The 14,494-nt window shown below is 46.6% G+C and overlaps 1 protein-coding gene across 1 annotated transcript; it reads right to left on the bottom strand.

The window, feature by feature from the left end:
- Positions 1–9,527: 9,527 nt before the first annotated feature.
- Positions 9,528–14,189, bottom strand: LOC115322083. The gene is made up of 3 exons (XM_029982407.4): positions 12,996–14,189; positions 10,527–10,673; positions 9,528–10,103 (listed from the first exon to the last, which is right to left on the bottom strand). Exons 1-3 carry the CDS (start codon positions 14,160–14,162, stop codon positions 9,555–9,557), a joined length of 1,863 nt encoding a protein of 620 aa, XP_029838267.2. The 5' UTR covers positions 14,163–14,189; the 3' UTR covers positions 9,528–9,554.
- Positions 14,190–14,494: the final 305 nt, after the last annotated feature.

The following is a 14,494-nucleotide window of genomic DNA, read 5'->3' as shown; positions in this document are numbered from 1 at the left end:
CTATTCTTGCCCTGGGCTAGCACCATAATCGCAAAGTCACTAAACGCTGGTGCTTTATTGAGAGGCACTGCATTTGGTGCAGAACGTAGCTTTCTTCCTGCTCTGGACAGTGACAATAAATCTGAATGATGTATTTTCGCCCACAGAATTTTAGTCAATTACAACTGTATTTGAAATACCCACGTTTTAGTATTTAAATACACACGTCAAATACATTACCCAATTTGTACTTAAATAGAAATGCAAAATACTTAAAGTACTTGAAATAAGTATTTCAAATACGTGTATTTGAAATACTGCCCATCCCTGCCTGGGAGAAAGCAGAAATAAGAGTGAAATAGCCACATTAAATGTATGAAGTAATCACTTCTGAACAACATTAATTGGAGCTAAAACTCGAATCAATCACTAATCTATCCACTCCCTCCGAACCATCAAAGCGTAGAAATTAATCAAACACAGGTCATATACGCTAAGTTACTAGAAATATGAGCGTGAAAACGTTGGGGGTTAGAATAATTGAGAATGGGTTTAGAATTATTGAAAGCGAGTGAGCAAGTGAGCGTATGGGGAATTATATACGAATACATGAAATAATAGAAGAAAAACATAAAAGGCGGGGATGAAGCAGAACAACTTAGGCATATGATAACACCATACCACAAGTTTGGGAAAATAGAATAGAAAAAAAAAAAGTTGCACCAGACGTCAGCCTTAATTTTACGGGAGTGTTTAAGGCGAGGCGAAAATGAAGATGACTGCGCGAGGAGACCCTCTCGGAGAGTAGTCATGTAAAAAAATGCGGTGTAGAACGTAGACGAGCCCCAAAGTATGTGGAATAAGGCCTATTCCAGAATCGATTTTTTTCTTTAGTAAGATGGTGCTTAAAGCACGGGAATACTAAAAAGATCAGAAGCGTTAATCCATTTACAAAAATTAAAAACAGTTATGTTAATGATATACGATTGAGGAGGGTACCATACGCTCAATTCGCATTTAAGTTTAGGTCGAAATATTGAGATATCCTGTTTTCCTAAATTGCGACGGAGGAGAACAAAAATTATATATTGATTATACTTTAATTAATCCAAAGAGCTATTATAGGATGACAGATATGGTAAAGTATGATATTGCATTGGTAGATTTAAAATCGATATAAACATCAATATATTTATAAAAAAACAGATCCATGAACCCAGAGTGGAAAGTGTAGGAGTGTATAAAACACGTTCTTTACTGAAGAAAATATATTTTCGATTAGAGGGGTTCATCTAAACAAGCCTAGGCACATACTTTAGTAAGGACCTCTTTTAGATTAAATTATTCAGTTATGCTTGCAAAGTTTTGGATATATAAAGCAATCAACTGCGAAAGAACGACTGGGGGAATAAACATAACATTGAAGAATATTATTATACATGTCGAGACAATTAGAGGGGCAAGGACCGAGCCCAGCGATGGGCCTTAAAAAAAGCAACAGCACCTCATGAATTACAATAATTTATATCTGTATTAGGTCCTATCGAAAAAACAATCCTTAATCCAAAGAGCAACACTGTTATCCAATTAAAAAGAATGGGTTTGTGCAAGAGAAGCTGATGGTGTACCCGATCAAACGCTTTTAGAATGTCAAGAAATGCAGCGTCAACCTGAGAATCAAAGTTGATTTAAATGTTAAATGAATGTACATAGCCTTCGAGTAGAGCATCACACAAGTGCCCCTTGAAAAGTCCGTGTTGGTACCTGAGATTGATGTTTCCCTCTAAAAACCGTATGCCATATGAATGACTGTGGTCACCCATGTTTTAAACTCTTACCTTAGTGAATATAGGCTTATAGTTTGAAAAGAAGTTTCGATCATCTAGCCTAAAAAATAAAGGAGTACACTTAAGGTTCCTTGTACGTGTAGGAACGCTTTCGCATGCCTACACGCAGCGCATCTCTACATGCAGCGGGCCGCGCTCCTAAGCGGCGCGTCATGGCTAAAGGCAGAGCGTAAACACGTGATACAGTAGGGCGCAGGAAGCGGGAGCGGGAATTTCCCGTTCTCCCTTCATTCCTCCCTCCGGACCTCCGGCCAGGCCTACCGCATGGCCCGCAAAAAGGGAGACTAGGTGGCCGCGCACGCGGGACCCTTTCCCTTTTATTTGCGTGCGGGCTGCAGCTTCAGGAGGACAGCTTCTCTGGGGGGTGGGGTTCTTTGGAACTATGACGCGACGCAGTCAACGGGAATGTATTGCTCATTTCGCTAAGCCGAAACTTAAATGCCGTTTTTCGCGTTTTCAGACAACGCCGGTTGCGCGTCACGGCACAATTAATGGTTTCGCATTAAAAGTCAAACTATTTCGCCCACCTTCCAGTTTTAGCAGCTTAAAAAGCTCGCACTCATTGTACAAAAAGATTGTGACCACAATTATACTGGGTACAATCTTAGTCTTTTGGCAAATAGCATATAATTAATTCCATCACTGTCTGCTATAGATGACATTTCCAGATTTTCGCGTGGTTGCAAATCTCCTAACAAGTTGATTACAAAATTATATTTCTGGAGCAGGCCATTGGATAGAAATTAAGGCTGAAATCTCTTACGTTGCAGAAAACACTATAAAATTGGACTTTAAAGGAATACTACAACGAAATTTCGGCGCTCATTTTTCAGTCGATATATGTTCAAAGGAGCAGTATCACATCGAACATGCCCATATCTTGTTAAAAAAGTCATGAAAAGGAATTTTAAAGCTACTAAACGATTAGCAAAGAGCACCTGGTGGATGTCGCTAACGCCACTTTTGTAATGCCTCCCTAGGAACCTTGACAGCTAGTGACGGAGGTTGTCTCGTCCCCGGCCACGATGAGAGAAGGGGGGAAGGAGGAACTCTCCTCTTCTCAAAGAATACTTTTTGCGTGTCCCAGAAGTCGCTATTGTCCCCCTACAAGATTATAAACGATTAACCCGTCACTCGAAATTCGAACCAAAGCAGCCGCTTCGGTGGCTGAAACGACTAGGCCATCTTCTCGACGTCAGCCTTGCCGTAGCTTTGCTCGTCCCAAGGCGAACTACGTCAGGATTGCGTTGGACGTCACATGCTCTCCGCTGGCTGTTCTCCGAGCACTCGCCAGAGTGGGCCGTGTGTAAGGAAAAAAAACAGGCACCAGTCATAAAATACAAACGTGCGATTTTTATTTACGGATACTGTGTGTCATATTCAACCTTTTTTTGAACACGACGGGTATATTTCAAATTTCGTTGAAATATCCCCTTTAAGAGTATCACATCCAAATTCAGGCAGTAGAGTTCCTGGTGTGTCGGATAACTTGATATAATTTATTTGCATGTATTTAACTATATACCTAAATTAAGTAACCTTTTTGTCCGAGTTATTAGAAAGGCTAGTGCCGTAGTAGAAGCTTTTAGTTACAGAGATTTCGCGTTTGTATTCATTTCACATGTATGTTGTGCCTGTCATTCGAGGAGACTGTCACGGTTTTCTGCTTAATTATTTTCTTCTAGATGTAAATAACAATATTTTTCGCATCCGAGTTTGCCACCGAGTAGAGTAAGGCGCTTTAATATTTTGTGGCGCATTGCTAATTCATTAACGTCACTGTAGTTGTTACCACACGTATCGTCGATATTTCTTCGTGTTTTCTTGCCTTTCTTCCTTCCTCTCGATTAACGTTAATCTGCGAGGTTTTATACTTAAAGAGAATGTGTTTAGGTCAATGTTTCTCTCTACCGTACATATTACTGGAAACTGTTTTCGGTAACGGGTTAAAAAGGACTTAGATGCTTCGCTTCAAGCGTGAAATCTCCGGCTTCGGTGGCACTCCGTCACTAACTCAGTGAAAGCCTGGCAGACGTCAACTAGCGCGCACTGGCGGCGAAGCAACTACTGGGTTCTTAACCTGTTACCGACAACAAGGTTTCTTTATTTGCGATTTTTAATCTAGCACAAAAAAACACAAAATAATTTAACTATTTTATTCACAGATTCAACGAATCATTTACTGTACTTGTCAAGCTTAGTAAACATGTTACACATAAAAGCAACATATACATAGCCTCCTTCGAGTGCATGCATTCATTTTACGGTTTTGATATTTGACTCGATCCACAGATCTGCAAAGCAACTAGAACATTTCCATCTATCAGATTTGGTGTGGCTTTCTTTGACATGGAATACGAAGACAGCACAAAATTATTGAAACAAAGTCACTACGGCCATTTAAAATATGCTGCCGGTTACTGGCGTGTTCATGATGTGGCACATTACTTCAAAAGCGTTGTGAGGCAGCCAGATTTTCTGCAGTCCGGTCAAGCTTGCTAAGCAGTGCGGGATGTTTAATGACAGTTTGAAATCGGAATAAAAACATTTCCTCCGCTGTTGCCGATTTTCTCTGGGCGACTGTCACTTAAAGGGACTATGAAATGACCTTTTTACTTTGGACAGACAACTTTTGCATTAAACCTTCAGCATTCACTGAATGCCGAACAGACATATGTTTTCTTCTCTGTTTATTCACTTTTTACGCAAAAAAATCAATAAAATATCGACTTTATCTTTCTCTGCAGCTGAACGCAAAACAACTTGTGGCGTAATTTTGACGGTCGTGACGCACCCTGTTTCCGGAACCGGAAGTTCTCTTGGCAGCAGGAGAATGGGAGTGTTAGTGGCGGCCAGTTGGCGGGTGCGCCGGTAGGTTTTACTGCGCGGATGGCGCTGATGTCACCGACGTATTTTCTGAATCGGCGCCTCCCATCGCCACGATAGGCATGGACACATCGCAGCTGAGCGAAATTCAATAAGATATGTTGCGCTACAGCGGCAGCATGGGACTAGTCCCATACCCCGGTATGCCTGTTGGGAAGTGCGGCGAGCCTTCCGGTGAAGACTCCAGAAGTCCACCCAACTGTCATTGTTGGTAAAAGGCGGCCCGTGTTAGTCGTTTGCAAAGCGACGTAGAGGGAAGCAAATTGCCGGGGCGTTTTTCACGGCCTCTGATATGCAGGAGCGAGCCGACGTTATAAAAAAAGATACGTTTGAACTATGAGAGTGTCAGCAAGAGCCACGTAAATACCTGTTCACACTCGGAGCGGACGCGCGTGTTTGGTGGAAGTGCTGTATTCGCGCTGTTTGTAAGCGCTTCGGGATCGATCTTTTACGATTGCAACTCAATACTAACGTGACACTCGACAAAGGATGGTTGAAGCTGCACTGCACGTAGCTCCCACGAACTGTTATAGCTCGATAGTGACGTGCAGTCATGTCAGAATAAAAATGGCATACTAATAACAAATTGTACATACCGTGTTATGAAGGTAACCCATACGGCGTTTATTTGAGTTCTATATCACACAAAACAAGAAGATAGAATCGACCAGAGTCCCTTTTCGACGACAATGTTCGTCAACACTGCCTCGGAAAACACGGGGAAGAGATTAACCTCACCTGTTAATCTAAAATTGAAGTCACCGATCAAAATACAATACGGGAAGGGTCCACAAGGATCGCGCGGGCAGATTCCATTCAGCACGCCAGCCGTTCGTGAGCAGACGGGCTTGGCCAAGTACCGTTGAAGCAACGCTGCGCCGAGTCGGAATGCCTGCTATGCCTATCTGCCGAGCTCGCTTGGTCGGGGTTTTTGGATTCGTTGCCGCTGTAGCTTTTCTCGGGTGTTTGTGGATCCAGCGTTCTTGTTCGTCGTGGTCTGTTTCAAGTACTTTTTTTTTCTTGCTGCTTGAGGTCGGGACACGCGAGAAGAACACGTAGAAAAATAAACGTTCGTTGGCCGTCGCGACCAAGTGTAGCCCCGACGCTGTCGGCCCTACTGCGCATGGGCTGAAGTTGCTTTGTTTACCACACGATAGATGGCGGTTCGCTATCAGCATTATCAAATTTGGCAATTTTCGTCACATCTCTAATTATGCTGCAAAATGTGGATCTGAATATTACTTAATAAAACTTTCAGGAAACATTCGCCGGCTATTTATTGTTTACGATCACGTTGCTGCTGTGGTAGGCTCTTACCCGATAGGCGACGTGAATTCGGCTGACGTGCTGCGATTCCGCGTGTGCATCGCAGTGAAAAGGCAGCTTTCGAAAGAAAAAAAGCGCAAAAGACTCCAGTTTTTTTTTTCAAAGTTCTTTCGCGAAGAATTTTTCTGGCTCCCTATTTTTGTGTTTTTATGTTTCTTTTCACACCCTTTTACGACGATCGGCGTATGAGCTTCGATTTTAGAGTAATTTCATGGTCCCTTTAAGTGGGGCAAGGAGTCAGACCGCAAGTGCTTCCTCATTCGGGCAGAGAAAGAGGTAAGTGAACAACTTAGTTCGACAGATGTTCGACCTGTCAGCGACGTCTTACGTTTTGGTTCGTTTTAACGAGCGGGGGATGAAAGGTAAATTTTAGAAATTAATTTACACTACTAAACGCTTATTTTAATACAAAACAGTGCCGTATTTGCTAGAATGTATCTTGGAAGAAGAAACTTATATTATCCGATGTGTTTGTTAGAAAAAATGGGTGTACAATCTTAGTTTGATATGTCTAAAATAGCTTAGTTTGTTTATTCGTTTCGTCGCATTGTTTTTGAAAGTCATAAGCAATGTTTAAAATTGCACAAGTCGCAACGCGAAACTATAAGAGAAGGCGTAAAAATGTATGTAATAGTGGGCCAGCCGAAACACTGACAAATGAAGGCGCAAAACAGAATACATAAACAAGTTTTTTTTTTGTGGTTTGTTTAAAATGGGCGTTGCACTTTCTGCTGTTGGTTCAAAACGCGTTTCAGGGACGATCATGGTGGCAATACACTCCCGTTCACTCAAATTCCGACCGTAGCTGTCGGTACCATTCAATGAGACCTGTTGAAGCGTCATGAAAATCGCATTATTACTGTGCCCATGACCTTTGTGATTGTGCTACCTCTGTCTAAACCAGAGAGGCAGAGAAATACCGCATATAATTAGTTGCACTTGTGTTCCAGTAATGCCGCTTAAGTCTGACAAGGGTAGATCCTTAAAAAAAAAGGATATCCGGCTGAGACGCCGACTGTGTGTGTAGACATGTCACGAGTGCCAAAAGAGGTTCAATGCTTCAGAAATCTGCTCTTCCTCAGCCGTCTTCGTCTTCTGCACCGCCACAAAATGGAGTTTCTGTCTTTGTAATACAAACGCTGTACCTTAAATTGTATTTTAGGCGTGTTAACGAAGCCATAAAGACAATTTTGAATTTTTTTAGGAAAAAGGGGTTTCACGAGTCTCTAGGGACTTGGCAAAAGACTCAATCGTTTTATAAGGTTCTATAAAGCTTAATATTTTGTTTAAAATAAATCAAGGAAACCGAAACTGACCTTCGGCTTTCTTACCATACAACGTCTCTCAAGTGAAACATTGGTTTCGATAGAATTTAGTGCTTATGAGCCTAGATAGCTAAGTGAGCTGCACACTCTAAGCTCAATAACTTACAATGTAACTTCTAAACCGAAATAACACAGAAAATAAAGTTTACAACAACAATCGTTTTGATGCTTATATTATTCTTGTCAAGACTGTAAGTTAGAACAAACTAGCGAGTTGTGCTAGTTGGTGGAACTTAACATAGTGTGGGTCCTCGTCTTGTGTTGCGTGTTCCTATTCTTAGTCCTTGCTGTTACGTGCTCTTACACCTACAGCATGTTTAGAAACACTTCACAAGTCCGTAATTAAAAATCACATAGCCGATTTAGAGCTTCCTTGAATGGCAACCGACCTGTAGCTTCTACACAATAAACTATAAAAAGCTCGGTTATCTACATAAACATTACTGTAATCTTCACGCAAATCTTCAAATTATATTTAAAAAAAAAATGAATAAAAATGGGAAATGGCAGATAAGAAAAGCAGAATTCAACAAATTTCGAAACTATGCTCACGTGACGACACATGATCTCGGCTGCATCCACCATCCTCGACGGAATCGGAGCTTTGACGGATTGACCATTGGCTTCGGCATGCTCGCGTGGTCACGGCGGTGGCGTCGTTTGAGCTACTCCGGTCTTTTGAGTGGTTGCTTTCATACTGTGCGCTTCTGAGCTTCGCCAGGCGGCTTATTTTCAAAGAAACAAGGACGTCTGGGGCGTGTGAACGCAGGGGCTACCCCAGGGAAGCTGCTCCGTTGGCAACTTGCTCCTCTCTGTTGAAATGTGGTGGTTACCGACACGGACTACTCGCACACAGAAATTATACGGCACCGTAAATGAGTCGATTCTCCATTTTATTGTAAGATTCGACTGGCTAAAGTTACTTTTTAAGCTTATCGGGTGCGAATTTTAATCTGCGGGAAAATAATAGGATATGTCACGACTTCAGCGGGATGTTTATGAATGGGGCGAAGACCAGTTTACATTTATATGTCTGCTTGCGTTTAGTTGAATCCGACATTGTCTATCTCTATGTGAGCACATATAAAATACTGCAAGAACACTTAAAAAAACAAACGAGCTGGTGGTGATTCATGGTAATAAAAACCCGAAACACTGGCACATAAAAGGGGACGACCACAGCATATATTATATGGACTACTGTCTTTGCCGCCGTGAAGTGTTGGGTATCTCTTGTAATGAAATCATATTTTGGCCGGGGCTTGAAAACAATCCCACTGATAACTTCAATCACTCGAAGATTTTTATTTGTTTTTGTGTTATTTGTTACGGTGCAATTATAGCCGATTCTGTCGGCTGTGCACGTTCTCTACTTCAGGGTTTTGCGGGGATGGACAGCACAAGGAAGTCCCAATATACCTGACGAAGTAAACTTCCATTTGCATCTTTATTTGTTCCTCCACACTTTGCAACGATAAAGAACAATCTTGATTTGTAAACTAATAAATAAAAAATGTGCCTGAGAATTAAAAAGCTATAAAAGGAACGAAATATTAAAAAGATCCTAAAGGAATTAAGGGTTCGCCGACAATGAATGGTCAGCCTTGTTCAGAAACAAACACCTGTGATTTGATGCCGAAGCCGCGATATGTGTGGACATTTATTGTGCATATATTTCTTGTGATTCGCGCTCGTAAATATTGTGACGCGTACGATGGTGTTTGTGTAGGCTGGATGTGTGTGAATCGACATAATATTATACATTTTTTGCAGGCTTTTAGTCCCTCTTAATAACCATAAATCAAGATAACGACGGGTGCAGGCGAGAGGTTGTGGTTGACAATCTTTATTTCCAGCTTTTCCAATAAACAATATGCCCGTGTTTTAAGAAGTTGGATTCAATAGTAAAACTCCGTAGTTTGTACATATTGAAAAAAAAAGAAACAATCGATTTTACAAAAAAATGAATAAAGAAATATATTGCTTTATTAATTTATGCAGCCCCATTTCAACCGAGAAATAGTTTTATTTCAGATCGAGACAGGATGACAGATCGAGACAAAACGATGACAAAAACATTATGCACGCATTTACAACAGCAAAAATCAAGAGCATGATAAGCACAGTTTAAATGAAGCACACAAATAGTTCACTCTACGTCGAAAACACAAAAGGAAATAGTTCAATCATTTCATCGAGTACCAAGGTCTCCATACCGCACTGGTGGCCGACGGTTCCGCCCCGAGCGCCTTAGAAGCACCTGCCTAGGACACTGAGCAGTTGAAGTTCCCATTCCTGGAGGCGTGTCCGGGGCAGGTCTGCACTCAGGCGTCCGCGATCGAGGCAACTGCTGCATGGCCGAACTTGACTCTTGAGGTTGCCAAGTATGATGCCTGTGGTACGCGTCACCTGGAGTAGCAGTGTGGCTTGCGGGCTGGCCACCTTGAACGGCAGCCGGTGTCCCCTGCTGATGACTTCCTAGACTGGGATCGGAAGCAGCTGCGAGTTTAGAGGCATTCCACACTCTACCATCTCCCAGCCGGAATGTCCACCGACCGACCCGCTTCATGATGCGTAGTGGCGGCCCGAAGGCCGACTCCCCCTTGGCTACCTTTCCTGGTTTCTTCACTCTAACCCAGTCGCCTACCCTGAATCTGGGGCTCTTCGCCGCTCGACGCCGGTCGGTGTACTCCTTCGTGTACTGCTGCCTCTGCTGCACTCGATGTCGCAGCCGTTGCGGCTCCTCGATGCGATTTTGCAAGAACTGCGCCGACGACAGTCCGAGGATGTTAAGGCGGGTGCGAGGCTTCCGTCCATGCAGCAGGAGAGCAGGAGAAAGTCCAGTCGTGGCATGGGGCGTGCAGCGATATATCATCAGGTAGTCTACAAGGGATGACCGGATGCTGCTCCGCTCAAGAATGGCGCACTGGAGAAAACCCTTCAGGGTACGGTTGAAACGTTCAACCTGCCCGTTGGACTGGGGGTAGTAGACAGAAACCAGCTGGTGCTTTATACCGCGCGCTTTAAGGAACGTCTCAAATTCGCCTGAAACGAGCTGTGGCCCATTGTCGCTCACAAGGCTGTCAGGGTACCCCTCTCTGGCAAAGATGGCGCGCAGAAAGTCCGTGATCCTCCCCGTGGTGACGTTCGGGCAGAACTGTACCTCGGGCCACTTGGAAAAGTAGTCCACCAGCGTGATGGCGTAGCGACACGCAGGCTCCGCTCGCTCAAAAGGGCCCACGACATCGATGCCCACCTTTGACCAAGGTCGCTCTGGCAAGGGCACTGGCTGGAGAGGGGTCGGTGACGTCTTGGCACTCTTGTCTGAGGTGTTACAGATTTTGCAGGCGCAGACTGCACTACGCACTTGTGCGTTCATGCGGGGCCACCAATAGAGCTCACGAAGGCGTGCTTGCGTCTTGACAATGCCGTTGTGGCCCTCGTGTGCTCTGGCGACAAGAGCGCATCGCATAGTCGTGGGGATGACGAATTGCTCTCCGCGCAGCAGGAGACCGTCGTTGACGGAGAGCGCATCCTTCAGGTCGTAGAAGATGGCCGCATCAGCGGAGAGAGCACTCACTGGAGGCCAGTTAGAGGTCACATATCCCATGACAGTGGTAAGCAGAGCGTCATTCGATGTCTCCTCTTGCAGCTGTTGCTTCGTGATGCACTCTTCGTCTAAAGCGACAAAGGAGATGATCTCGTCGTCGAACTCCATCCCCTCTTCTTCCTGTGACATCGGCAAGCGGGACAGGGCATCTGCTACCTGGTTTTCGGCACCTCGCTGGAACTCCACCGTGAAGTTGTACTTCAGTAGGCGATGTGACCAACGGGTGATCCGTAGCGGGCGACGTCCTGCTCCTCCGGTGGACAGCAAAGACACGAGTGCTTGATGGTCCGTGCGAAGGGTAAAGTGGCGGCCCCATAAGTATATGTGCCATTTTTCGCACGCCCACAAACACGCAAGCGCTTCTTTTTCCCCGACCGAGTATCGCCGCTCTGTCGAAGTGAGCGTCCTTGAGGCGAATGCGACAGGGAAGACGACGTCACCATGACGCTGCTGCAGCACAGCCCCAATGCCGTATGCCGACGCGTCTGTGGCCACGATGGGGGGCAACGTGGGGTCGAACATTCTTAGTGTCCTGGCAGATGACAGCAGCCTCTTGACTTGGTTGAAGCTTCTGTCCGCCTCGTTGTCCCAGACGAACGGAGTGTCTTCTCGCAGGAACCTTCGAAGAGGTTCGACCTCAGACGCTAACCGAGGCACGAAGCGAGAGTAATACTCCACCATCCCCAGAAAAGAACGGAGTTGGGTGATGTCCGTGGGGATAGGGGCAGCGTTGAGTGCATCCACCTTCGTTTGTAGCGGAGCAATCCCTTGAGCGCTGACTTTATGACCCAAAAAAGAAAATTCTGACACATCGAATAGGCACTTGTTGTTGAGTTTCAGTCCAGCATCCGAGATACGCCGCAGCACCTCACGCAGACGGTGTGTGTGCTCCTCCTTGGTCCTGCCAAAAACAACAACGTCGTCAAGCTAGACCAACACACCTTCGCAGTCGTGAAGCATTTCCGACATCATCTGCTGGAAAGCTGCTGGCGCCGATGCCAGTCCGAAACATACTCTCTTGAACCGGAAGAGACCTTCGTGTGTAATAAATGCGGTTAGGTCCCGGCTATCTTTATGTAGCGGCACTTGGTGGTAAGCAGCCGCTAAGTCAAGCTTGGAGAAATGTTTGGCACCATCTAAAGCATGGAGAAGTTCTTCTATGTGCGGAAGAGGAAAGCTATCAATAACGACAGCTTTGTTGGCTTCCCGCAGGTCCACGCACATTCGAATTGAGCCGTCTTTCTTCTGCACCACCACAATTGGTGATACCCATTCGGAGGAATTAATCCGCTCGATGACCCCAGCCGCTTCCAAGCGTCTGATTTCTTCTGATACTGACTGACGCGCTGCTAGAGGAATACGTCTCATTCGATGACGGACGGGAATGACAGAAGGTCGAATGTTTACCTTGTGGACAACGTCCTTGACACGGTCAAGACCCGGACTGAAGAGGTGCTCGAAGTTGCTCATGGAAGGCGGCAGGTTTGGCTTTGCTGGTTCAGGCACCACTGAAGCTGCAGCCTGTGGTGGAGACGATGCTGAGGCCAGCTGATTTTGCACCCTTGCCGACCACTCATTTCTCAAGGCACTTGACGCTTCGTCCTGTGGGGCCGGTGTCAACCTCTCGTCCTCCTCTCTAGGCGGGTCACCAGAACCCTTTGTATCAGTATAGAAGCACGACCGAGTGACGCCACTTATCTGGATGTCGAGGGCTACAACAGCGTCCATGCCGAGTAAAGAGGTACCACGGTCAGCAACGTAAAAAAGTACTGTCGCCGCACGCTCCCTGAACATTACCGGTGTCTCGAATGCTCCCAGAATGGTGATGGGTTGCTGAGAAAAGTTCAGGAGCTTCACAGGTGGTGGTACAACTGTCGCCTTGCTCGCGAAATACCGGACGAACATGGCACTATCCACGATGGAGATGGCTGACCCCGTGTCAAGTAGAAACTGCAGCGTCGAGTCAAATACCTGGATGTTTAAGTACAGCTTGCTTTGAGAAGGTCCGGAAATGTGGGACACCTCCCACTGCTCGTCGTCGTCATCGTAGTAGTCGTCGACGATCTGCTCAACTTGATCACGCGGGCGGCGCAGCAGGGATCGGCGAACACTTCTACAAGCGCGTGAAAAATGCCCCCGACGACCGCAGTTGTCGCAGTGCTGACCTCTCGCTGGGCAGACGTCATAGCCCCTGCAGTGTTCCTGACCGTAACCGCAGTTGGGACATGTTCTTCCGTAGCCGTAGTTCCGCCTTGGAGATGGTTGCCGCCGCGGTGATTCGAAACGCACCGAACGCCGAAACGCCGATCGTCCAGGGCTCTGTTGACGACTGCCACGGTCGAAACCACCGTAGCCGCTACGGCCGCAGGTTACGCAGCTCTGCTGGCTGGGCGAGCGCGAAGCGCGTGCGTTCACTGACCGGGCTGAAGCAGCTGAAGAACGCCCCATCGGAGATCTCACAGGTGACTCACGGCGCGAGCGCCACGGCTCGTGCAAAGATGACATCATCGGCTGAGGTTGACTCGTTGCGCGCCCTGTGACGTGGCAGGTCACGTGCTCCTCCGACGCCGTCGACGGCGCAGCTGGCGCAGTTGCCGATGCCCATTCTCGAACTTCCCGGCGTGAGCGTTCCAAATTAAGGACAGTCTGTAAGGCCACGCTGAACGGCAGCGCGGCGTCAAGTACCAGGCGTTCTTGAATCTCTGCGGAAGCAGCACCCATCATGAACTGTCGGCGGATGACGGCCTCGGTGTCGGCACCGAAGTTCGCTGGCACGGCCAATGCTCGGAGTGCTGAGAGAAAGTCGCGCAGAGATTCTCCTTCTTGCTGTTTTCTCATGTGAAACCGGAGTTGTTGCAGGGTCTCGTCGACCGGCTGCGAAAATTCAGCCTCGAGGACCGTGAGGGTCTTTCTATACACGTCGCGAGACGCTTGCCGGGCTTGCTGACCGTCTCCCGCCGGTGACGTTGCTGGCGCCGGTCCAACGGGAGCTGGTAGAGAGTCATAGATGCGCTGGCCTTCGACCCCCAGGCAGTTGAGCAGCTTTGCTTGGCGTCGTTCGGCGGAATATTCCTGAGCGCCAGTAGCCAATATGAATCGCTCGAACATTCGTAGCCACGATTTCCACGGTATCGGTGGCGTACCGGCCTTGTCCAGGAAGTTTGGTGGTGGCCGGTCACAGTCAGCCATGCTTGCGGCTAAGATGTCGGCTCAGGAATCGAGGAGGACGTTCGAAATGGAACGCGCGGCCATTGACAGCCAGCAACCGAGGTTCCCTGGTGAGCCCGGAATTCGTCGGAAGCAGGAGTCGTCGCGACGCCAGGCACCCCCGCCGACGTGAGCTTATGCCGAACGACGCACGTTTCCTCTGGGAGTGAGAGTGCCCAGGTTCAGCACCCTCGTCGCCAAAACTGTGGAGGCAGCCTAGAAAGCGACCAGCCAAGTCGGAATCACATTGCAAAACTGTTTTAATTCTCGAGCAGAAAGAGAGAGAGAGAAAAGAGAAGAAAAGAAACGAACAA

Source organism: Ixodes scapularis, unplaced genomic scaffold, assembly GCF_016920785.2.
Source record: "Ixodes scapularis isolate PalLabHiFi unplaced genomic scaffold, ASM1692078v2 PGA_scaffold12__126_contigs__length_90152505, whole genome shotgun sequence".
Lineage (NCBI taxonomy): Eukaryota > Metazoa > Arthropoda > Arachnida > Ixodida > Ixodidae > Ixodes > Ixodes scapularis.
Note: the sequence above shows the minus strand (reverse complement) of the source record. Positions and strands in the feature narration are given on the sequence as shown.

Bases quoted from the DNA above. Each gene is read 5' to 3' on its own strand.
- LOC115322083 (XM_029982407.4), bottom strand. From the start codon at position 14,162: ATGGCTGACTGTGACCGGCCACCACCAAACTTCCTGGACAAGGCCGGT. The intron at 10,674-12,995 runs GTGTCCCACATT...AAGAGTGCCAAG, and splicing joins ACGACGACGAGCAGTGGGAG to ACGTCACCGACCCCTCTCCA. The intron at 10,104-10,526 runs GTACAGTTCTGC...CGCATCGAGGAG, and splicing joins ACTTTTCCAAGTGGCCCGAG to CCGCAACGGCTGCGACATCG.